Source organism: Balaenoptera acutorostrata, chromosome 9 (assembly GCF_949987535.1).
Source record: "Balaenoptera acutorostrata chromosome 9, mBalAcu1.1, whole genome shotgun sequence".
NCBI classification, from domain to species: domain Eukaryota; kingdom Metazoa; phylum Chordata; class Mammalia; order Artiodactyla; family Balaenopteridae; genus Balaenoptera; species Balaenoptera acutorostrata.
This window is the reverse complement of record NC_080072.1, coordinates 40,129,680-40,152,772: the sequence shown is the minus strand read 5'-3', so window position 1 is coordinate 40,152,772 and position 23,093 is coordinate 40,129,680. Positions and strand designations below refer to the sequence as shown.

Sequence of the window (23,093 nt, the reverse complement as noted above, 5' to 3'; positions counted from 1 at the left end):
GGGGGCAGGTGTACTTGTTTGATGGTGAATGAAAGAATGAATGAAAGCTGTCTCAGCATGGTCTCAGGTAAACAACTGAGGGGACTCAGAAGAACTCAAGATGGATCTCGTGGGCATTTGCTTTTCACTCCCAGAAGCTGTTTGTTCTGCTTCGATTTTTTCTGGGTGGAGGGCCTGTGTCTGAATCATGTGTCTGAGGAGAGCAAAGCAAGTCTCTGAGTTGTGAGAGGGTGTGATCGCCCAGCCACAGGGTGGATGTGTGTGTGGGGGTGATGTGTCTGAGGGGAGTGTGAAGCCATCGGTCTGAGGGTTTGTGTGAGTAAGTGGGTGTTGAAGATGTGTATGTGTGAGTGCACGTGTGAGTGGGGAGTCTGAGGGGTGTGTGACTGGCCTGAGGGGTGGGTGTGCATGAGAGTGTGCGTGAGATGGGAGCTTCTGTGGTAGGTGTATGACAGTGTAAGGAATGTGGAAAGACCCCCAGTTTGGGGGCCATGTGGACCCAGGTTGGAGTCTGAGCATTATTACTTACAGGCTGTGTCTCAGGACCAAGGCTCAGTTTCCTCACCAGTAAAATGGGGATAGTAATAGTTCCTACATGGACTGAAACAACCATTCAGTGTTGGGCACCCTTGAAATTTTTCTTGGGAAAAAGCAGGGCCTCCAAAAAAACCCAGAAGGTCAGCCAGGTCTGGGTTCCAAGCCCAGCACCAGCTCTCACTGTCTGTGTGACCTTGGGCTGGTTACTCAGCCTCAGCTGTAGAGCGTGGCTTCTCCTACCTATGTCATGAGGCTCTTATGGGGATTAAATGCAATAACCCACACATATACCTGGCACATGGGAAGTGTACAACCAATAAATGCTAGGTAGCTCTCAGCAGGACAGACCTCTGGGCAAAAAGCCAATGAATTCAACACATTCAGGGATGATTTAAAAAGTCCTTCACTCAAATTTAAAACTCACTGACCATGTCAATGCAGGGTGTGGGAGGCCTCCCAGGCAGCAGTTTCTCTGGCTAACCGCTGGCTTGGTCTGAGGCTGGTTGCAGGATGCGGGCATACACTCAGATCCTACTGAAGGGTCTGGCCCACTCTAGAAAAGTTGCACTCTCTCTGCCCCAGGCCCTGCCCGAAGGCCTCCAGGATATCAATTCTAAGAGGAGCATCACCGAAACTTGAGTAGAGGTTGGCCCAGGAGTGTTGAGGGGTCTGGAAGGTGAAGGAACTGGGGAGTTCAGGCTTGAGAAGAGGAGGAGGCTGGAAGGAAACCCTGGAGTCATGCCAGGCTCCAGGGAGCTTCTGTGGGGAAGACAGCACAGGCTTGCACAGTGGCACGGGATGTCCAGGGAGCAGAGCCAAGGCCACGGCAGAGCTCTGCTTTGCTTTGCTTTACTCAGACAAGACCCCAAAGAGGACCTCCCATCAGCCCCAGATGCCCCAGAGAGTGAACGGGGGCTGCGGTGCTGCGCCAGGAGCCTGGGCACCTCTCCCAGGGCACCAGCTGGACTTTGGGGGTTGAAGGGAGGAGATGCAGGCAGGCCTCCTCAGACCCTGTCGGCTGACCCTTGAGCCCTAGGGTTACTGGACACAAGGCTGGCGTCACATGGTTACTGTCATGCCCCGCACAGCTGTGCCATCCTAAAAATAACCTAGAATCACTCTCTGGGTGAGGCTTAGAGGCACGAGCCCCAGTATCTGGGTCAGGGGTCTCTGGCCTGTCTATCTGGAGGAGAGATGCCCTAATACTTCAGACAGAGACTGAGGTGGGGAGCAACAGCCCCCTCCACTCCCAAGGCAGCCTCAGATGCTTCTGTCAAGCCCAACATCACAACTCAGAGTGGCAAGAGGATGGTGGGAGTCTTGGAGGAATTGAAACTGAAGTTTTGGGAGAGTTCCTCCAGCCTGGTGAACTCTTATCTCCTCTTTGAGTCCTAGCACTAATGACACCTCCTCAATGAATCCTTCCATGACTGCCTCCCTTCTATGCTCCCAGAGCCTGTGTCCCCCTTTCTTTCAGAGTACTTGTCACATGGGTTTGTCCTGGCCTGCTCAAAGCCTGGACTGTAAATGCCTCCAGGGCAGGGGCTCATCTGACTCATTTTTGTCTTTTTAGTGCCTGGTATGGGGCTTGGTGAACACTCAGTAAATGTTTGTTGAATGAACAAGCAGGTTCAAATCTGTACTTTGTGGGACCTTACAGAGAGCCTCAATTTCCTTATCTGAGAACTGGGAATAATCAAGCTTTCCGTTTCAGATTGCAGTGCAGAATGAATGAGACTGGCATGTAAAGTACTCAGCAAAGTGTTTGGCTCACAGGAGAGTCTCAATGAAAGATGGCCTCAGGGCTGGCCCACACCATGTAAGGGCCTTTCCAACATTGATTTGTGAGGAACTGTCCCAGCCTTTTCTCTTTTCATGTTTTACTTTAGTTCACAGAGGCCGTGGGCTTGGCTCTAGGCCTGAGATCCTCCTCTCTGGATCATGCCGCTAGAGCCCACTAGACCTGACACCTTGGGTGGACTGGCCTTGGGGCCTCATGAGGGGTCGGGAGACATGTGTCCTGGGCTTTCCTAAGCAGAGCCCTGAGAATTGAACCTCATGACCTGTGACCCTGGCTCCATCCCCACCCCCCTACCCCCCCAGGGTGAATCTGGTACCTGAAGGCCCGGATGGTGGTGAGACCTTCCACGGTTTCGGCAAAGTGCGAGAGCAGCGGGAGCTGGGTGGTGTCGTCCAGCTGCTGCAGGTCCCTGTGCGGGGGGAGCAGAGCCGAATGGTTAAGAGGGCAGCTCAGGGCTCAGCCTGGGTCTGAATCCTAGCTCCACCTCCTACTACTGTGCGGGCAAATGGCTTCACCTCTCTAGGCCTCAGTTTCTCGCCTGTAAAGAGGGAAGACAAGGGTACCACCCCATCAAGCAGTCGTGAGGACTGGATGAGCTCGTTAATGTAGATACTTAAGCAGAGCATGCTGAACGGTTACTGTTATCCTGGGCATCACCCACCTCACGTCTGCATCTATCCATTTGCTTTGCCGCACCGCCTCACTCTGCAGCAGTGTTAGTTCCCTTTCACAGGCGAACAACTTGAACAGTGAGTCAAAGGAACAGAAAGACCAAACTCCACACTTTCAGTTCCCTCGCCCGATAACCACCACAGGCTTTGGATTTAAAGAGCTCCTCGAGAGGGAAAGGCCAGTGGTTTCCATGGCAACAGAATGGTTCCTGCTCCCCACAGCTGCACCTTGACAAGTGTATTAGTGCCAAGGAGGTCAGCTTGGGAATGCAGGAAGCGGCCTTCCTGGACAAACTGTCCCCAGGGCCAGAGTGGGTGCCAGGGGAACAGGGTGGTTTCTCTGAAGGAAGAAATGAACCTTGTAGAACAGCTTGTACGGTGTTTAAAAAGCCACTGTGATTTTGTGAATATCAGTGCACTGTGTCCACGTGGGTACCAGGGGATTCTGGATCATCCAGGCAAAAAGCCGTTTATACAAATCGTGATCCTTGTGGGCAAGGTAATTGTGGCCAAAATGTATCTAAATTTAATTATTATTATCATAGCCAATCAGTATTTTGACTCATTTCTAACAAACTCTGTGAGAGAGAGTACTTAACTCTCAAGTTAAGTTACCTTAAGTAACTTAACCTTAAGTACAAACTTGAGAGAGGTACTTAACCTTTCTGACCACAACTCCTAGTAAGAAACACATTTTATATCACGAATCGGTACGCACACACCCCCATACATGACCAAAACAAAGGTTTCATCAAGCAAAGCTTACTGTTACTATGTGAATACAGTCTGATATTTTCTATTCTATTTCATTAAAAAAATTACTGGTTGTGATCTATGATATTGATTTCATGACCCACTGATAGCTTGTGATTGGCAGTTTGAGACACACTGGCCTAAAGAGTCTTAAAAATTGTCCCTACAAATCTTTGAATCTATGAGCTTAACAGAGTCACTCCCAGAAAGAACTTCCAAGAGAACATTCTTAGAAAATTTTGAGTAGGAAAGAGTCATGCGTGGCTCCAAGGCTCATGAAGGCGAATGTGATCAACGAGAAAGGCTGTGAGAGGCTCCCTCAAGTCAAGGCTTCCAGCCACGCTCTGGATCCACGTGGGCTGGGAGGTCTGGTTGCCATAAGACCCCTCACATCAGGTGCCCTCTGATTTTATGCATCAGCCATCAGCCTGTACACTGGAATCATACAATCCTCCTGGGAAGCACTTTGGCAAAATGAATGAAGGGCATAATCACGTGCCTACACCCTGACATAGCAATCCCATTCCTGAGCATATCACCCAAGGAAATAGTTCAAATAGTAACTGCAGTGTGTGCGTGCTGACAGATGGTTATACTAGGATAGTGGAATATGAATATTTCAATTTTCCACTGTTTTGGGGGACACGACTCTACTACTTCTACGATGATGATTCTAATAACAGTGCTGAAGTGCCTACTGCAAAGAACTTCCCATCCCTCACCCCCTGGCAAGTGCTGCCATCACCTGGATGCCACCCGGAAGTACTTTTGGATGAAGTAGCACACGACAGCCAGGGGCAGGAGGGCCACGAGGAACACAGGTGTGACATAGGAGATGACAGCCAGAGCTGAGACACAGAGCAGGGTGGAGCGGCTCAGGCACTCCAGCGTGGACGGGATGTGCTGCAGGAGGGGAGGGTGAGAAAGGCAGGTGAGTTTTGGTATTTGATCACCTTCAGTGTGTTACCTGGCGTCATATTTTGCTCTCTTCCTTTATTACGGGTGCATGTCTTACCCCTCCCGCTACACTGTAGGCTCCCTGAGAACAGGAATTAGAACTTTGTTTTTCACCATCTAGTATGACGGCAAATAAAGAACACAGGCTAAATCAAAATGAATATTCTCCACAAAATCAGTCACCTTGGTTTAGAGTATGCTTGGAACCTTATTGTGAGCCAGAGTGGGCTTGGATGGAAGCCAAAGGGATGTGGTTTCCTTCAGCCTTATTATGAGGGTCTCCCAGGGGAGGCCCCAGGTCCTGAGGCAGCATTATAATCAGATGGGGGCCACTGGGTTCCTACCCCAAGGCTCTGATCTGGGGAAGCCAGCACCAGGCAGGAAAAGCTCCTGGGGGCCTGGCCTCTCTGAACTGCGGAAATGCGTCGTGGTCCTGTGTACCTGGTCGATGGTGTTACAATCGGATGAGAACCTGTTCAGGATGCTTCCAAGGGGTGTGGTCTCAAAAAACCTAAGAGGTAACCAGAGGAGCAGTTACTCATTTGTTTACTGATTTCCTTCCTGTTTACTGAAGGAGGACAGTCATTTCTTTCGTTTCAATGTCTATGGGGTCATCCCCAGGTCTGCTTTCCCAGGGGCATTCGCCTTTGCAGGTCTGTAGACATCTGGCCTGTGTCGCTGAGAATTTGTGCAGCCGCCCAAAGGGGTGCTGGCCCCTCCCCAGCCTCTCTGACCCTACAGCCCATGTGTGACCACTGCCTCCGTTCTCAGCTTATCGCTCTGCCTGACTCACTCAGGACTCCCTCTGTGTCCTCCCGGGGACACAGAGTTCTCTCCAGAGGGACAACTCTCCCAGTGTGGGGAGGGGACAGGGCCCTGGGGCAGCTTGTCGGCCAGCTGACCCTGCAAGGCCACTCCAGCTATCAGCACTCCAGCTGTGACCCAGAACTGGCACAACCCCAACAAGAGGATTTCAAAACCACAGATCTGGACAAATAGAGGGTAAGTAAACCTGGAGGCCGTGTCTGTGGGCCACAGAGTGCTCACAAGGCTGAAAAGTAAAAAGTGCAGATGGTGAGGTCTGGCACTGAGGAGGGGCCAGATAAGCTGTTTGCCTACTGTGTTTGTAAACCGAGTTAGCCAGCCAATTGGGCTGTGACAGCTTTAAACCTCTTTCACACCAAGCAGCCTTTGGGGTTTTTATCCATCCCATTACGGAGGATGAGAACAGCTTCCCTGTGTGTCCCTGGGGTCAGAACCTGCAGAATGGCTGCGGGTGGAGAGAGAGGCAGGGGAGGTGAGAGCTGAACCGTGGGTGGTACCTGCCTAGGGAGGGGAAACTAACATTTACGCAGAGCCTGCAGACACTCGCTGTGAAGGGCTGTGGTGACAATTAGATGAGCTAACCATGTAAGATTCCTAGCGCCATGTCTGGCTGAGTAAATGCCAGTTTCCCTCTGCTTTCTGCACCAAGGAGGGCACTTTTCTCACATCATCTCCTTGAGTCACCCCTAGAAGCCTGCGACAGAGATCGTATATCCCCATTTTATTGATGGGAGACCTGAGGCCCAGAGAACAATGACTTGCCCATAGCCCAGCAAAGCCAGGGGAGAGGCCTACCTCATGGGAGCCAGGATGATCTGGTTTAGCAGACTGCAGTGCAACCTCTTGGCCACCTTCAGCCCTGTCCACTCCACTGTGATGGATGTGACAAGGCACAGCACGATGCCCAGGCTGCAGAGCACTGTGAACACCATGGCGTAGACAGTCTGGTCGAGGGAGCACTCCTGGGCCTGGCAGAGAATTAGGCAGGGTCCTGCAGGGGGGGGAGTCCATGCTCAGCCCTCCCCCCGCCCCAGCCCCGGCACTGGGGCTGCTGGCCACACCTGGCTGAGGGAGCAGTTCCTGGCCATGGGGTTCAGGCTCAGGGCGCTGTCAGTCCACTTGGCCAGCCAGTAGTCAATGGCCACCAAGACCATGTGCTTGAGCAGCTGGGAGAAGACGAGCAGTGAGAGAAGCAGGATGCCGGCCGAGGACAGGTACTTGGTGCAGGCCCGCCACGGGATCTTGGCGCGCTGGTGCAGCACCGACGACAGGTTGTCCTCCTCCTCACTCTCGGCCACCTCCTCTGCAGGCCGCAAGAACCCTCCCTGTGGCTTCACATTGCACACCCCTCTGAGGGGAACCAGGGGGTGTGTCAGCCCCACTTACAGATGGGAAGACTGAGGCACACAGATGGGATGGGATTTCATCAGAGGCACACTATCGCCCCACTCCCAGAACCCCAAACCTTTGTCTCCTCATGGTTGATAAGACCTCAGGCCATGATTTCACTCCAGTCCCACTGTCTGTACCTTCCTCCTCTTCCTCATCCTGCAGGAGGCCATCTCTTGAGGACATGGCCCGGGGCAGGCCCTGGGGTGGCTCTGTGGCTTTTCGCTCCACAATGGTCTCCTGAAAGACAGATGGGTCTGGACGATGTCCTTGGGGTGTGCAGAGGGGAAAAGGGAGGGTAGGGGGGCAACCACCGCCAGTGATTTCCAGTGTCAGTTTCCAGGTTGCCCTTGCCTGGGGGATGGTCCAGATGGACACATGTTTGCCTGCCAGAATTTATTCCTTCCCCTTCATCAGCTACTAGCACCCCAATATCCCTGTGGGAGACCACCTTTCCCCTATTCTTAGTCTCTGTGATTCAAGGGGGCTGATGATTCACCCTTGCTCCTGGGGTGTGCACGTGACCCAGGACTGGTCAATCTTCACATTCCACATCCCTGACCACAGTGATTTGTTTGGGGTGGGCACATGACCAAATTGGACCAATAAGAGTCAGCCCTGGGACTTTCGCTAAACTATCATGAAAGAGGCACTTTCCTTCTGGCAGAGTTGTTGACCTGGGAGAATGGAAACCTGAGATTTCCAATGGCCTTCACTGTTATATGAGAATGAAGCCAATGTGAGTTGAGTAGAGCCAAGGGATGGGGAGAAATAGATTCCTGATGATATTGCTTGACTACCTGGATCTAGCTCCACCTGAAGCTATGGCATCAACTTTCCAGTTTCTTGAGCCAATAAATCCTTAACTACCCACCCTTTATTTCTTTGCTTAGCCAGTTTGCATTGGTTTTCTGAAGCTTTGTAACTAAATGGTACCTGACTATCTCAGGATAAGGGGAAGTCATCCTCCCAACTCTGCCTTGGGTAGCTGGCACAGGTACTGGCTCTCTAGTAGGAGCAAGTTCATGCCCAGCTCCCACATCTGTCCTTTGTGTGTGTGGGGGGGGGGGAGGGGGGGCTTCCTGGGGCCAATGAGGGCAGGAAGGCGTTTATGAGTTCAGGTTGTAGCAAAACCTTCCCCTCAGGGGGTGGCTGACTGGCCCCCAAAATACACCCACCTTCTCCAGCTCTTGGTCCTGCCGGTTCATGAGGGTCTTCCAGTGCTCAAAGAGCTGGCACTCAGACCTCTGGAAGTCCTTGAGCGTGCCCTCCCTCTGGATGGTGCCGTCCTTCATAGCGATGATCTGGAAAGGCAGAAACAAACCGGGGGGGGGGGGGCTGGCTGGGGAGGAGGAGTGGAGGTCACGCCCCTGCCTGACCGAGAGGTCTAAGATGGATGTACACAGAGCACATATCTTTTCCCCACCACGAACGGCCTCCAGCTTGCCCACTGCCCTCAGCAACACACTCCAGGATTTAGAGTCTGGTACATCTGGGGGGTGGGGGGGTATTCTCAATGGTTGCCCCGTGGTCGATAGGAGGGTTTACAGAGCAAATTAGTGCATCCTGGTCAAGCTGTCTGGTTATCCCCAAGGACTCCAGCAGTGAGAGCTGTTTCCATACACTGAAAGGGCTAATAGCACATTACCCTTAGCTCCTCCTTGTGGCAGGTCTGATATGTTCCACCAGTGTTTGGCAAAGCACCTGTTGGTCTAAGTGTGTGTGGCCTCTTTGAAATCAATAAAACTTATCTTATTTGAAACATTCAATGTTTTATACTCATGTAGACCCATCAGTAATTCAGAAACCCATCCTGCTCCTCTCACCCCCACCCACCCCATGCTGGGGTTCAGGGACGGATGCCCAGGAGTCCTGTTCACTGACACCTTGAGGAACAAGGCACCTCTGTGTCTGCCTTCTTTGGACTAAAGATTGTCCTGAATTGTCTCACCAGAGTCACCACAAAAACTCAGACACAAGCCTGTACCTGCTTTAATAGCTTTTTTACAAAATCTAAATTTTTTTCTTTTTTCTACTTTAATATCGTTTTTGAAAAATCTGGATTTTTTTTTTTTTTCATAGTAGAGAAAAGATCTTACCACATGTAGAAGAAAGACTTATTTGGGGGGAATTAGCAGGGCCGATTAACACAGACCTGAAGCTTAGGAAGGACCTCAATGTCCCCGGACAAATTTATGTAGGATTCAGGCAAGACCCAGATTTCACAAGTCACATGATTTCCATCTTAAAAATTAAATGCTTTCCAGTTATTTGAAAAGTAACTGTTGTCTTCATGTTGAGGAATATGGGAATTTAATTGATGTGGGATTTCACAAAATTGCATTCTACTGGTAATATTGAAGTTTCTATTACTACTGCCGTTGTTTGTTTCCATATTTTCCATTCGATCCTAACTTGAATCTGATGCACTAGTGGGCAGGAAGATGGCTCTCCCCTCCAAATGGGCACTCCCCAAGGCTAGGGGGGTGAGTCATCAAACTGGGCAGGAAACAGAGGTAAGAACTGAGTGTCTGCTTCTTTTTCAGACTTCTTTGTGCCAGCCTTGTGTGTACCCACATGGGCCCCGGGTCAGGATATGGATGTCTGCAGCTCTAGGTGATACCAAACCCTTGGGCTATGCAGGTTCTCCCTGATTGGCCCAGCCTGTGTGAAGCCATCCATTGCTGATCTCTTCTGCTTTGTGGCCCTCAGCAGTCACTACTGAGACATCTGATTGACTCCTTTGAAGATGTCCGACTGCCTCTCCCACCTCAGCCCTCCACAGCTTGACCCCCTTGTGGCCCCTCACCCAGTCTGCATGCGGCAGGTACTGTAGCTTGTGCGTCACTAGGACCACTGTCCGCTTATCATCTCGGAGCAGCTCAAGGATCCCAGCCTGCATCAGGTGGTCACTCAGATGGACATCCAGCGCTGAGAAGGGGTCATCCTAAGCAGAAGGGAGAAGGTAGGGACACATGTGGGAAGAGGGGATAACAGTGAGTGTAAAAACCACCAGAGTTACATCAGCTCTGGTTTAGGGAGACTGACACTAACCCAGCCCACTGCGTGGTCCTGGATAGTGCAACCAACCTTTCTGGGCCTCAGTTGCCTCATCTTGAAATGGGGCTATCTGTTATGCCTCTCAAGCAGATCTAATCACAAGCATTTCCTGACTCCTGAACCTCCATTGACTCCCCATAGTTTATTAAGTCTGAATTCCTTAGCACACTAATCCAGGCCCTTTACCACCTGCTCAGTCTTCCTTTCCAGTCTCACTTCTCATCTGTCTTGTGCAAGCTCCCTACGCTCCATGTTTCCCGGGAATTTGCCATTCCAGGCCTTTGCTGTTCCCTCTGCCTGGAGTGCTGATCTGCCTCTTGTCTGTCTGGTGAACTATTACTCATAGTAATAGTGGAGGGTGGAGAATAAAGCTGGGGTCAGAGACCTGAGGTTCCTTCTTCTAACCGTCTGTCCAAATGGGCTTCCTCTTTCCTTCTGTTTAACTGACTCACTCTTCAAGACCCTCCTCTAGGAAGCCCCCCCGATTACTCTAGCTCTCACAGTTGTCTCTCTGGACATAGTCTGTGTCACACAGTTTGGCTTTCAAGTGGGCTGTGGCTCTTGAGTGTGGGTAAGCTCTGTCTTCCTAATCAGACTCTCAACCTTTGAGGCCAAGGGCTGGGTCTTAGAATTCTTCAGTATCAACTAAGGCACCTCACACAGAACTTGGCATGAAGTAGGGCAGATATAGATAAGTTTTATCTCATGTTTGATTACTAGTGGTTACCTGGAGTGCTGTGTTGAGAAGGATTCTGAGGCCAAGTTAAGTTTCCATGGGAAAGAAAGCTGTGATCAATTAGCAATGTCTGCTCTGGGCATGAGATGCGAAGTGGTAACTCACCTTCCATGTATTTGCCATTTTTATAGTCGGGCTAAATAAGTGTTAATAGGTTGGGGCTGTCCTACAGGGAGGAGGCCTATAATTACTACTCGCCTCCTCTCATGGCTACTGCAGAGCCCAGTGTGAAATCCACATGGGTCAATTGGACTAACCTTGCCTCAGTTTCTCCATCAATAAGATGGGTAGGTAATCTCTCTGGCAGGAGAGGATTGCTCCTGGAGTGGGAGGTTGTTGGGTGATGGTGTGTGTGTGTCTATCTGTGCAGGCAATGAGCCAAGGTGGCAGCCAGACACGAGGGCCCCAAGGAGGTACCAGCTGGTGCACTCACCAAGAAGACGACGTTAGTGTGCTGGTAGAGGGCTCGGGCCACGCTGATTCGCTGGCGCTGACCACCGGACAGGTTGATGCCCTGCCGCCAAAGGGGAGGAAAGGTCATGCCCTCACAGCCCTTCAGGAGAGACTGTCCTGGCCCCTACTTGTGAGCTCTTTGGGAGGGAGGCCTGGCTCTATGCACCTCTTTGCCCCCTCCACCTGGCAGAGATGGGGAACTTGTACATGTTTACTGAATTCATTCAGAAGCGGGGAGAATGATTCCCAAGGTGCTAGGGACCATCTGACCCATGAAAACCAGGATGGAGGAAGGGCGGATTTAAATCACACACAAGGAGGACAGCCACGGAAGAATCCTATTTGTTTAAGCTTATGGAGGAGGGACCCCGCCCGGAAAGGGAACAGGAAGAACAACCCTGAGTCTAGCGCAGTGCCGTGCGGGCTCTCAGTACATACTTGGGGCATGAATGGAGATGTCAAGTCATCTGCAGCCTGGGAAAGTGCTAAGCTGACCTCTGCACCAAGCACGACTGAAAACTTTTCGAGGACAGCCACCAACCCAGGGCTCAAGGAGATCATTTTGATCCCACTGCAGGCAACTCTTCAGCCTTCCCCCTCTCTCATTTCTCATTACCTGTTCTCCCTGAGAAGGATGTCAGGGCATGGTGATGGTGATGGGTGGGGAGCAGGGGAGGCTGAGGGCCCCAACTTTGAGAACCACCCCCTGGAAGCTGCTACTAACCCGTTCCCCAATCTGGGTCTGGTCTCCATGGGGCAGGATGTCGATGTCTGGTTGCAGGGAGCAGGCTTCGATGACCATCTTGTACCTGCAGTGGGGTGGGTGGGGACACAGCTGATCGGCCTGGCCAGAGGTGGGCCTGGGCATTTGCAGAGGGTCATTACCCTCCAGGCAGACATGCACAGGAAGAGCAATGGCTTTAATGGGCCTCCTGATGGGTGTAAGCAAACACCCCGTGAGCTTGAAAAGAGCTGAGGGCAGCACCTGACACCATCATGAAGAAAGTTAAATATTTGAAAGATGAAATTGGATGGGAGCAAATAGCCACATAAGTGACAAGAGAGGGCCTGTGGCCCCTGTGCAGTGGGAAAAGCTGCAGCCAGAGCCCATGCTTGGAGCACTGACAGGGAAAAATCACTGCTGGTTTGCTTAGGCAGTAAATGATGATGGCTGGTCAAATATTTGCCCAGCCTGCTCCCCTCACACTTCCCTGGTCAGCTCTCAGCCTGGGCAGGTGCCAGCCAGAGTGCATGGAGACATCAGAGTGCCTCGGTGACATGTACTTGGGTGTCAGGAAGACTTGGATTTGAAACCCATTTCTGCCACTTACTGGCTGGGTGGCCTTGGGAAAGTTACCTAACCTTCCTGAGTCTTGGTTTCCTCATCTATAAAATGGGGATAATAATAGTACCTGCCTACTGGGATTGATGTGAGCATTACAGGAAATCATGCATAGCAAGAACATCTGGAAAGAGCTCCATGGATGTTAGCAGTCATTAGCACTGGAGGGATCTGTGTACAAGCTGCGGAGCTGGGGGTAGGGAATCACGAGAATGGAGACTCATGGAGGGCTGGGCGAGCCTTTTCACCAACATCAAGAGAAGGCACCAGGGTTTCTGCACCTCCCTCCCCTCCTGCCCTCTCAACCATGGGAGTTGGACTGCCCTGATGCCCAGCACATCTGGATCATTTCCAGATGGACCATATGGAACAGGCTGGAATCCAGATAAGGGGGTTGGAGAGCAGGATGGCTGGGTGAGGAAGATCGATGGAGGAGCAGGCAGCAGGCTGGGCTTGGGGGCTGGGGCAGTGGCTAATGCACGACCAGTTTCTCCCCTCCCCAGCTTGCCGCCCAACCCACCTCCTCGAGGCTTTTACCGTTGTTTGTTGAAGGGACTCTCAAAGGTGATGTTCTCCTCCACGGTGGCATTTAGCAGCCATGGTTTCTGAGAAGCATAGGCCACGGGACCTCTCTTCCTGGAAAAAGCAGGGCAGGAGTAGGGAGGTATTCTCAGGGGGTCATTGTCAGAGGTGGTTGTCAAGCTGATGGCTTAAACTGGGGCAAGGGGGTGGGGGCAGCACTAAGATGAGGAGGTGCAGTTGGCAGAAATCTGCTTTGTGTGGCTCCTGGTGGCCTCTCGTTCCCCAAGGGCCCGGGGCAGGCTTGGGCGCTGGGTCTTAGCTGGCTGGGGGATAAGGGACCTCAACCCCTCCCTGCTTTCCACCCCTCCCTATCCCACCCTTGCAGTCTGTTCCCCTTCTTAAGTCTCTACCCAGAGCCTGGGAAGACCCCAAAGTGTGAACAAACTAAGTAAATACTTGAACCCTGATTTCCTCCTTCCTTGAGTAGCCCTCAAACCACTCGACTTTGATGTTAGCAGGTAACACTCCAAATGGAACTTTTTAAAAATGAAGAGTCAAGGAAACCACATTTAGTGTGATGTGGTTTCTGAAGACAAAAAATAAAAAAAGGAAAGAAAGAAAAGGAAAAGATGACCACCAGACAAAAATGATCTGGTGTGAAGGGAGCAGCTGGATGCACGGAAGCAGTGGCGGCCTCCGAACCACCGCACGAAGCACAGCGCCCTTCCGGGCCTCCTCTGCAGCTGGGCTGGACCTGGGGGGCTGCCTTCCAGAGCTCTGTGGCTCCCTTGGCCTGAGACCCCCTCTGAGGAAGTCTGCCCTGGAGGGCGGTGCTCTCGGGACACAGTACCTGACATCCGAGTCGGTTGCCGTCTCCCGCTCTGGGCTGCAGCAGGGGAGGAAAGACACACCTTCAGGGTTCACCTGAGTAGACTGAGTTCTCCATAGACATTTTGAGCTCCCTCAAACCCAGCGTGAGTGCCTTTATAATCCCTGAGACCAAGACTGCAGCCACAAAAGCCACACGCCATCCAGGGGGGCCTCCACTGCCTGAATACACGCGGCGTGTGTGAGGAAGGCCTCAGGGGACCTGGTTAAGTTACGAGGGAGAGTGGGGGGAAGGCACCATTGGTGTAGGCTCATGGGGGTGGTGGTGCTTCCCACGTCAGAGGAGCATGAGGCCCAACATGCGGCTCCTGCAGACCCAGCCTCTGCATCAGGGCGCGGATGCACTGGCCGAGGTCTCGGGCTGACATGGCTGCACAAATGTCTGGGGCAGGAAGTGCGCTTTGACCGTAGCCAGGCCAGGCCGGGCAGGCCACCGTGGGTGCCTGCAGTCTGGGGATGGTAACCCACAGCCGATGGAACTCAGTGTGGCACCTAGAGAGCTGAGAAGGGCTCCAGGTGTGATTTGCAGCCCCAGGTCCCTGTCAGAAGACAACCATGGAGCCTGGGGGATCTGCTGAGAGGGACATGGTCAGCTGTGGTGCCCACGTAGCCTGGACAGACCCCAACTGCTCCAGTGTCAAGTACTCCGTCCCGTTGTGCTCATCCATGCGTTCATACTTGTCACATACCAGGAGGTCTGATTTTTGGCTCAAGAACTATGGTCACTATGGCTAGAGAGTCTGGGCTGTCATCATGCCCTGGCACTTGGCGACAAGGTGGGAGAAAGGGCAGAGAAAGTATGGGGAAGTGAAACCTCTGTGGTGTTGCAGAGTGAAGGCCAGAAGCTTAAACGGATTTCCAAGGTCAAGTCAACCTCCCACTCCTGACTTCCCACCACCTCCAGTGTGCCTCGATTGTCTTGAAAGAGGTGTGGTTAGGGAGGGTTTTGAAGGTCTTAGAGCCACATCGATCTATTTCACTCGGATGTTTTAGATGACCAGAACATAAAGCACATTGAACATAAAGCAACACAAAGCAACACGACCGAATTTTCTCTCTCCCTGGGGGATACCCACCTCCGCTTTTTATAGCTTTGTTTCTCAACTTTTTTTCTTTTTTTTTTTTTTTAAATTTATTTTTTATTTTTTTATCTTTGGCCGCTCTGTGCAGCATGCGGGATCTTAGTTCCCCGACCAGGGATCGAACCCATGCCCCCTGCACTGGGAACGCGAAGTCCTAACCGCTAGACCGCCAGGGAATTCTCCAAGCCCCTTCCCTTTGTTGGAACCCACTTCCAACCGAGGTCCAAGGCTGTACCTGGGGTCCTCTCCCGTCTCGCCGTCAGGAAGGCTGCTGGGGCACAAATGGGAAAAAACAATACCAGTTACTTCTCACTCCATTGCCTTCCTCTCCATCACACTGTGTCTTTGGGGAGAAGCAACCCCACAATCCCCACCCCTCCGACCCATCCCCAGTGTCCCCAAGTGGCTTCCTTGGGGGCAGAAACTGTTCTTCTCAATCTCTGTCCCTCCCGCAGCAACTGGATGGGCCCCCTCCGAACAGCAAGGGCTTCATTAGTACTCCTGGCACAACTCCAAACAGCAGTGAAGCTGGTTTGGCATCAAGACTGGCTTATAGTTGGGAAAACTAAGGCTCAGGGAGGGAAAATGACTTTCCCAAGGTCATAATCATTTCATACAGCATTTTCCAACTGTGGATTGGGACCCGAAAATTGGGTCTGAAACAAGTAAATTGCAACTGCACTTAAAAAGAAAAGAAGAAAATACCAATGTGCATTGCATGTGGTCAAGATGTGTATTTTTTGTGTGAATTTTTTTTCTCTTACCTATCAATGCATAAATGTAGTGGGCTGTGATGTAAAATGTGTTTCATACTGTGGATTACAGTAAAAAGTTTTTAGAAAAACAGAGTGAGGTGACCTGAATTTTGGTGCCAACTTTGTCAGTGCTCTTTCTCCTGCCCCAGGCCACCTTTCAACCTTCCAGAAGCAACCTTCTCCCAATGAAGTATGTACTTCTGACACGCACATTTGGGGAAAATCAATCTGTTCTGTCTTCATGCAGATCTTACTTTAATAATAGTAAAACCAGCTAACATTTATTGAACTTTTATAAGCACTGCAATAGTATTATCTATTTTAAAGCTCAAAAAAACCATATGAAGGAGGTCCGCACTTTATAGACAAGGAAAGTGAGACTTAGAGAGGCTAAGTAACTTGCCCAAAGTCACACAGCCAGCAAATAGCAAAGAAAATAGATCTGTAACTCCAAAGCTTCATGCTCTTAATGACTATGCTACATTGCTTCACTGTGATTATCCAGGCCATACCTCTGATAAATTTCTTGCCAGGAAAACAGGATGGACAAAAACAGGGATGGAAAGAAGCCTGATGAAATTCTCTTTTGTCCTCTGCTGAGGAGCAGAACAGAATGGACCCTGATGGATATATAATCACCAGTTCCCTATGATCCTATTCGCCGATCTTTATGGTTTCATTTCACTCCCTCAACTCAACCTAACCTCATGTTCCCTAACCATCAGACCGCTGTAGTTTATGGACAAGCTGGTAATGTGAGACAGATTAAAAAACCCAAGCTTACAAATTCCAACTCTGCAGGCACAGCTCAGATAAGCTCATCGCTGCAGTCTTCTGCCTTGACTGCTTCCAGGGTTGCAAAGGCTGTTATTTTTCTGGAGGGAAGCACATCTGTGGCCTCCCTGAGGACCCCAGCACACATTGAACTCCCTCGGCTCTAACTCAGTTTGCATCATTATCTGGGCTGTTCATTTAGCCCTTATAATGGACTACCTTCTTCTCTAATCAGCTCCTGTGTAAGTAAGTCTTTTATCGCCAGTGGGATTTTAAGGCAGGAAGAGCATCTTTTTCAGCTCCCACAGTGCTTAGCACATGACAGGTCCGTAAGAAATGGAGGTTGTTAACAGACATCTTTAATCATTTGGGAGGAAGGAAGGGAGGGGGGCTAGCACTCAATGCCGGCCATCCTCATGCCAGGCACTGTGTGAAGTTGTTTGTATTCATCACTTCATCCTCACAACACTCTATAAATAGATGTTAGTATCCCCATCTTACAGATGGAAACACTGAGGCTTAGGGTTTGCCTGATGTGCCCAATGGTACAGAGCTAGGAAGCTGGGATGTGAATCCAGGTTCATCTTCTCCTCTTTCCAGTGTAGTTCCAGCCTTCCTAGAATGAGCCTCCTCATTGTGTGTGTATGTCTTAATCTGAAAAGTAAAAAACGGTATGTGTGGCGCACACTTCCTCTCATTGATTGCTGGGCTCTTAAATGAGTGTTCCTCTTCGGCCTGCACTTTTGGGACCAAGCACTGAGCTAAGAAGATGATCTCTCCTTTTCTCTGACCCACCTCCTTCCCTGCAGCCAGCTGTGAGCTGGGTGCCTGTGTGCATGGCAACCTGAATCACTGCACAGAGCCTGCCCTCAAAGGGCTCACGGTCTGGCAGAGCGAATCAGACAGGGACAGAAGTCAGAAAGTTATAAGGGCCAAAAGAAAAGTAGGAGCCAGAAAGTACTATAGAAATTTGGGGGAAAAGTACACACAAACACATATGCAAATATGCAGAGAAAAGACTGGAAACTTCTGGATGGTGGGATATTAGGTGGTTTTTAATCTTCTTTATACTTGTGTATCTTTTCTCATTTAACGTACATTCTTTTAGAGTCAGAGAAAAATGTACTTTTTACAAGTAGTTTGGAGGAGGAAGAAATCTGAGAAAGTGAGGAAGGGCTCATAGAAGTTACAGGTGAACGGAACCACGAAGCGAGAAGGATGGAGACAGTGGAGGTGGAGGGAGGGAATTCTAGGCTGGAGGAGGAGACTGCATGAGTGCAGGCAGTGTGAGACGTGGAAAGAACATGGGCTCTAAAGTTTGTACCCGATGGGCTTCTCCACTCACTGGTTGTGAAATCTTAGGCAAGTCCCTTTCCTTAGGGGAGCCTGTTTCCTTAGCTATAAAATTGGGGTAATGGTAGGAACCTCACCATGACTCTGGGAGAGTGTATTACCAACCTAGCTCATAGCTGGTTGGAGGGAAGGACCTGGGTGGGGTTCGAGAATGAGGGATGGGGTCGGCGGGAGATCATCCTTTCAGCTCAGTGCTTGGTTTCAAAGGCACAGGCAGAGGAGAAGTCCAATGGCCCCAACATTCATTTAAGACCCCAACAATAAATAAAAAGGAAAGCAGTGGAAATTGAGGTTGGAAGGGGAAGTTAGGACTTATGGGTCTCCATGGTCCATTCATCCTGCCCCAGAGGTGCTTGTTGCTGCCCTGAAATGTTACCTTTCATGCACAGTGCCCTTTCCGATTGATGTCGTTGGGTCCTAATGCCAAATCTCTGAGGGAGGAAAGGGTTTTTCTTATTGTTCGGATGAGGAAACTAAGACGCAGAGAGGTGAAGTAACCTGCCCAAGGTCACACAGCTATCGAGTGGCAGAGTCAGGACCACAACCAGAGACTATCTAGTTCACAAGTTCAGGCTCGTCATGTCCACATGGTGCCCCAGCTGTCTGCCCACCATCTCACCACACCTGCCTCCTGCAGGAAACCTGGGGTGCCCTTGAGCCCCTGACCCAACTCCCCAAAGGCTCCAAGGAACTGTATGAACAGATGGGATCACAGAGTCGTCCTGAGACAAGCCTATTTTTCATCCTGGGGAATCGGGGGTCTCAGGAGGCAGCCTTCACACCACAAGGCAACAATGTCCTGAGGCAGGCTCAGAATAAGTAGGGCCCGGGGCGCACACCTCCGGGGGTGGCAGGGGCAGCAGGGAGCTCCAGAGAGGCCAGTTTGCAGTTCCTCGTGGGGAGGTACCTCAACGCTTTCCTCGGATCCCAGCTTCCTGCTGTCTCCCCAGGGCTGTTTAAAATCAATCTACTGTGGACATTAATGGCCCTATTCTTTATTTCCAGGGAAAGAATTTCATTTGAATATATCTGCTAATTTTGAGTGTTTATCAGAATGTTTTCCTCTTAAAGATTAAGGAGAGAGTTTGCAAATTCCCAGGTTAACAGTGCATCGAAGCAGAGAGCCAGGCAGGCGCAGGTGACTATCAGTAAAGTGAATATTTGGGAGCCGCACGAGACCTGGGTTCTCCCAGAGACCTGGAGCCGGGCAACAACCGATGTGCAGGATCCACTCAGGGCGGCCGCAGTAACTCTCCAGCCTAGAATGTAGGGCCTCACCCCTTGAAGCCCCCATGCCCATCCTAGGCCTCTGTCCACCCAGGACTGGTGAGCCCCCTGAGGGCAGGGGCCAGGTCTTCTCCTTTGTAGCTTACACAGAGGGGTTCACAAAATACACATCCTGTGGGGGGCACCTGGGGCATGGCATGGAATAGCCCTCCAGCCCCGTCTCCAAGGAGCTCAGTGTCATGGGGGAGACATGCCCTGGCATACGGTGTGAGGCGTGCACGAATAGGATTTGCACATTCCAAATGCTGGTGGAGAAGTTGGGTGGTGGAGGTCTGGGTGAGGGAAACAGCTTGGACAAACGCATGTGGGAAGGAGAGAGAGGTAAAGACGCATTTAATGGCAGTCTCCTAAAGGTCATAAGTTGTTCCTGGTTCATTCATTTAGCAAATGCATTCATTTGGCAAAGGCGCTGTGGATTCAGAGAGACAAACAAGATATGATCTTTATCCCCAGGGAGCTCACTACAGTCTCTCCTGGAGACAGGCTGGAGTATAATTAAAGAGCAATAGGGGAATTTTGTTCCTGGAATAGAAGTACATCGTCAAACAATAATATTTATAATAATATTTATAGGGCATTTGCTACATGCCAGGTTAAGCCTCACATTAACTCCACGGGTAATAAGGGAAAACTGGTACAGAAGGGTCACAGAATTTCCCAAAGCACAGAGTCCAGATTTGAACCCAGACAGCCTGCCTCCAGAACTTTTGCTCCTATCCGCTCAGCAATACTGCTCATTTTTTTCAAGGAAGGAATAAATGAATGGTTGTACACACAAAGCAATCTCCCCAGAGCATTCTCTGTTATGCCCCTCCTAATCTCCCAAATCCCTGCCTTGTGCCTCCTGGAACTCCTTCTGGCTGCCTGGTCACCAGGTCTTGGCCCTGGTATGGATGAAAAACACCGGAGCGGCTTGGCATCGCCCCTGCCTCTGGCTGCAGACAGGCAGGCCTGCGGGAGGGGCTGCTATTTTGCTCTTGGCTCACTTTGCAAGCGCATCGTTGCCCTGCAGCCCTGCAGCCCAGGGTCTGAGGCATGGAGCTCCTGCAAGTAACGGAGGGGGGCCTCAACACACAGTCCCCACACTTAACTCATTGCCCAGGGTAGGTGGGCCTAGCAGAGCTGTGTACGTGTCCAGGATTTTGAGAGACAAACAGCAGATGAAGCCAACTGAGCCAGGTATGACCAGCCTCCTCCTTCTCCCATCCACTGTAACGAACTCCTGACTGGTCTCCCTTCCTGCAGTCTCTCTCTCCCCGATCCCTCATCCTGTATCACCAGCACGTTTCTCCTACAGCCTTCAGGCTAAATCTTGTTTCCCAGGCCAGGTATACAGGGTGTCTGACCTCAGCCCAGCCCACTTCTTTAGTCCTGTCCTTCACCAGCGTCCCTAACACCCACTGCTGCGGGCACCAGAACCACACCCTCTTACGTGATCATGCCTTTGCCCATGCCGATACCCTTGCTTGGAACACCTTCCTCTCCCACCCCGGCCTCTTCCATCTGATGAAACTACGCTCATCCTTCAAGGCTCAGATACCATGTCCACGTGAGCCTTCTTTCCTTGACCACAGAGTTCACTGTTCCTCTGTGCTCGATGGTGGCACTGGTCTCCGTTCTCCTCCCTTGGAAGCAGCGGCCACGTCTTCACCATCTTTGCATTCCTATTGCTGTGCCCGGGGTCTGGCACACAGCAGGTGCTCAGTAAATATGGGGTGAGCGAATACATCAATGTAGAGAAGCCAGAACATGAGTTGAGTCGTGAACAAATTCTCACAACGTCCCGGGGTAGGCTGCAGGCTACCCTGATGTCCTCGCTATGCTTGGGAGGGAAGCTGTACCATGGAGGAGGGCAAAGTGGATCCTGGAGAAAAAAGATCCTTTCACCACCACCCCCTCACTGAGCCTGGAACAGAGCCAGGACGTGGGGCCCCAGCTGCCGGTCGAGGAGAGTGAATGTCAATGCAGACAGAGCTGTGAGCTGTGCTGCGATGGTTCTGCTGAGGTGGGGCGGCGGGGTACCACAGCCATTGAGGCTGCTGGCCTTCAGAGTGGCCAGGCTAGCTATTTCTTCATGTTGCTCTCAAGCCCCTTCTCTCTCAGCACACAGTGGAAAGCCCATGCACTTGAGCACTTAGGGGCATATCCCACTTCTGCCATTTAAGGGCTGGGTGGTCTTGGGCAACTTGCTTCACCTCAGTTTCCTCATCTGTTAAATGGGGATAATGATAATGCCTACTTCACAGAGTTTGGTGAAGACTGACCGAGACAATGAAGTAAATAAAGTGCCTTACACAGTATCTGGCACACAAGAGGCGCTCCAGCACCCTGGAGAGGCCCCTGTACCCCCTGGGACTGGGGCAGAGGTTTCCTAAGAGAGAAGAGGCAGCAGTCAGACCCTGAGGGTTGGCACAGCTTGGAGAGGAGGTGGGGGCTGAGGCTGAGCTGCCTCTGCAGAGGCCAGAGAGGTGCTGACGCGGGTGTGACGGCACCTGAGGGTGAGGGCGGTGGGGAGGAGATGAAGGAAGTGGGGCAAAGGGAACACGCTCAGAGGGGGTCTGATTCAGGCTGAGTGGGACACAGGGGAATCTAGGGGCAGCCCCAGTCTCTGGGCTCTGTAATCCCATCTCGGAAAGGTCTGCCCTGAGAGACGGCCTGGATCCAGTTTGCCCTCCACATGGAATTTGGAGAACAATCCCTGGAACTAGGACCCAAGGTACCCCAGCCCAAGGCAGTGGCCAGGCTTGAGGGAAAGAGCCCAGGCTTGGGACCCTGGTCTGCACGCTGACCAGTAAGTCACCCAGCCTCTCTGTCCTCAGTTCTTACTTCTGTGAAATGGGGTGATAACACCCAGCGGGAAGCTTCAACGAGATTGTGCTTGCAGTGCACTTAGCAAAGGGCCTGCCCATAGCAGGTGCCCAATAAATGATCAGTTGCTTTCTTCAGCTCACAGTTCACTGGGGGCTCCTGTCTTCCCATCACAGACACACACAGGCAGCCAACGGACAAGGGCTCCTTCCTCCAAAGCCCTGAGGGGCAGTTGGCACAAGGGCCTGGCAACACAATGCTTGGACCTTTCCAGCCAGGCTGTGTTGAGAAACACCCGAATAAGATGGGGAATGGATGCAGAGACCCTCTGTCCCCAGACATAGCACATCCCCAGTGGAATCAACGTTCCAGAGACTAAGGTCATGGGAAACCCAAGGGGCTTGTTTGCCAGCCCACAGCCCCGCTGAGGAGGGAAACCTGCCAGATGTGCTGGGTGCACCATTCAGGGACATTTTGGAAAAACAGGAAATGGGGGTACATGCAGGTGTTCAGACACTGGTCCAAGGCCTTTCTCTCTGCTCAGTCTGCACTCAAGCTTATGAAAAAACCTGACATCTTGCCCTCTGCTGAACTGGCTGTGACTTCCATTCCTGAAACCTCAGTCGGATCCCTCTTTCTCTTGGATTCTTGGATACTGGGGACGGGGAGGTGTTGGGGATGAGTGTCGGTAGGCTCCAAGCTACGTTGTGTGTTGACTGCAGTAGCGATGTTCTGTCCAGGTTTCTGAATACCTTTTCCACCCTCTTCATTTCTTGGCTCTTCTTTTCTTACTTTAAAAAAAGTCTTTATTTTATATGTATCTTTAATCAACTAGTTTCAAGTGCTTTTTGGAAGTAGGTGGGTATAAATAATAGATTCATGATTGACTCAGCCTAGGGTTCTGGCTCTTTAATTAGGATAGTGATCTTTGCCCAGAAACTCACATTTGTCTGGTTTATCTCTGGCTCCTTGAAATACCCACTGAATGGTCTGTATCAACTTTGCTGATGACCAAGCCAGAAACCAATGTTTGTGTTACGGTCCCTCACACTGGGAGGCAGTGCGGCTGAGTGAACGCGGAATTTGGAGTCAAACAGAAC

General features: G+C 51.3%; 1 protein-coding gene across 5 annotated transcripts in view; it reads right to left on the bottom strand.

The window, feature by feature from the left end:
* ABCC8 (ATP binding cassette subfamily C member 8) overlaps nucleotides 1–23,093 on the bottom strand; it is a 75,472-nt gene that overhangs the window by 6,721 nt on the left and 45,658 nt on the right. For 4 of the 5 annotated variants that reach the window (XM_007174857.2, XM_007174860.2, XM_007174859.2 and 1 more), the window contains 13 exons: nucleotides 15,252–15,287; nucleotides 13,897–13,932; nucleotides 13,062–13,160; nucleotides 11,907–11,991; nucleotides 11,163–11,243; nucleotides 9,743–9,880; nucleotides 8,112–8,237; nucleotides 7,074–7,173; nucleotides 6,606–6,847; nucleotides 6,340–6,512; nucleotides 5,161–5,230; nucleotides 4,508–4,665; nucleotides 2,655–2,747 (listed from right to left, as the gene is read on the bottom strand). In XM_007174857.2, coding sequence (XP_007174919.1) covers nucleotides 2,655–2,747; nucleotides 4,508–4,665; nucleotides 5,161–5,230; nucleotides 6,340–6,512; nucleotides 6,606–6,847; nucleotides 7,074–7,173; nucleotides 8,112–8,237; nucleotides 9,743–9,880; nucleotides 11,163–11,243; nucleotides 11,907–11,991; nucleotides 13,062–13,160; nucleotides 13,897–13,932; nucleotides 15,252–15,287 — 1,437 coding nt within the window. The remainder of the gene's footprint in view (nucleotides 1–2,654; nucleotides 2,748–4,507; nucleotides 4,666–5,160; nucleotides 5,231–6,339; nucleotides 6,513–6,605; nucleotides 6,848–7,073; nucleotides 7,174–8,111; nucleotides 8,238–9,742; nucleotides 9,881–11,162; nucleotides 11,244–11,906; nucleotides 11,992–13,061; nucleotides 13,161–13,896; nucleotides 13,933–15,251; nucleotides 15,288–23,093) is intronic. The other variant, XM_028164746.2, reaches the window with a different exon arrangement.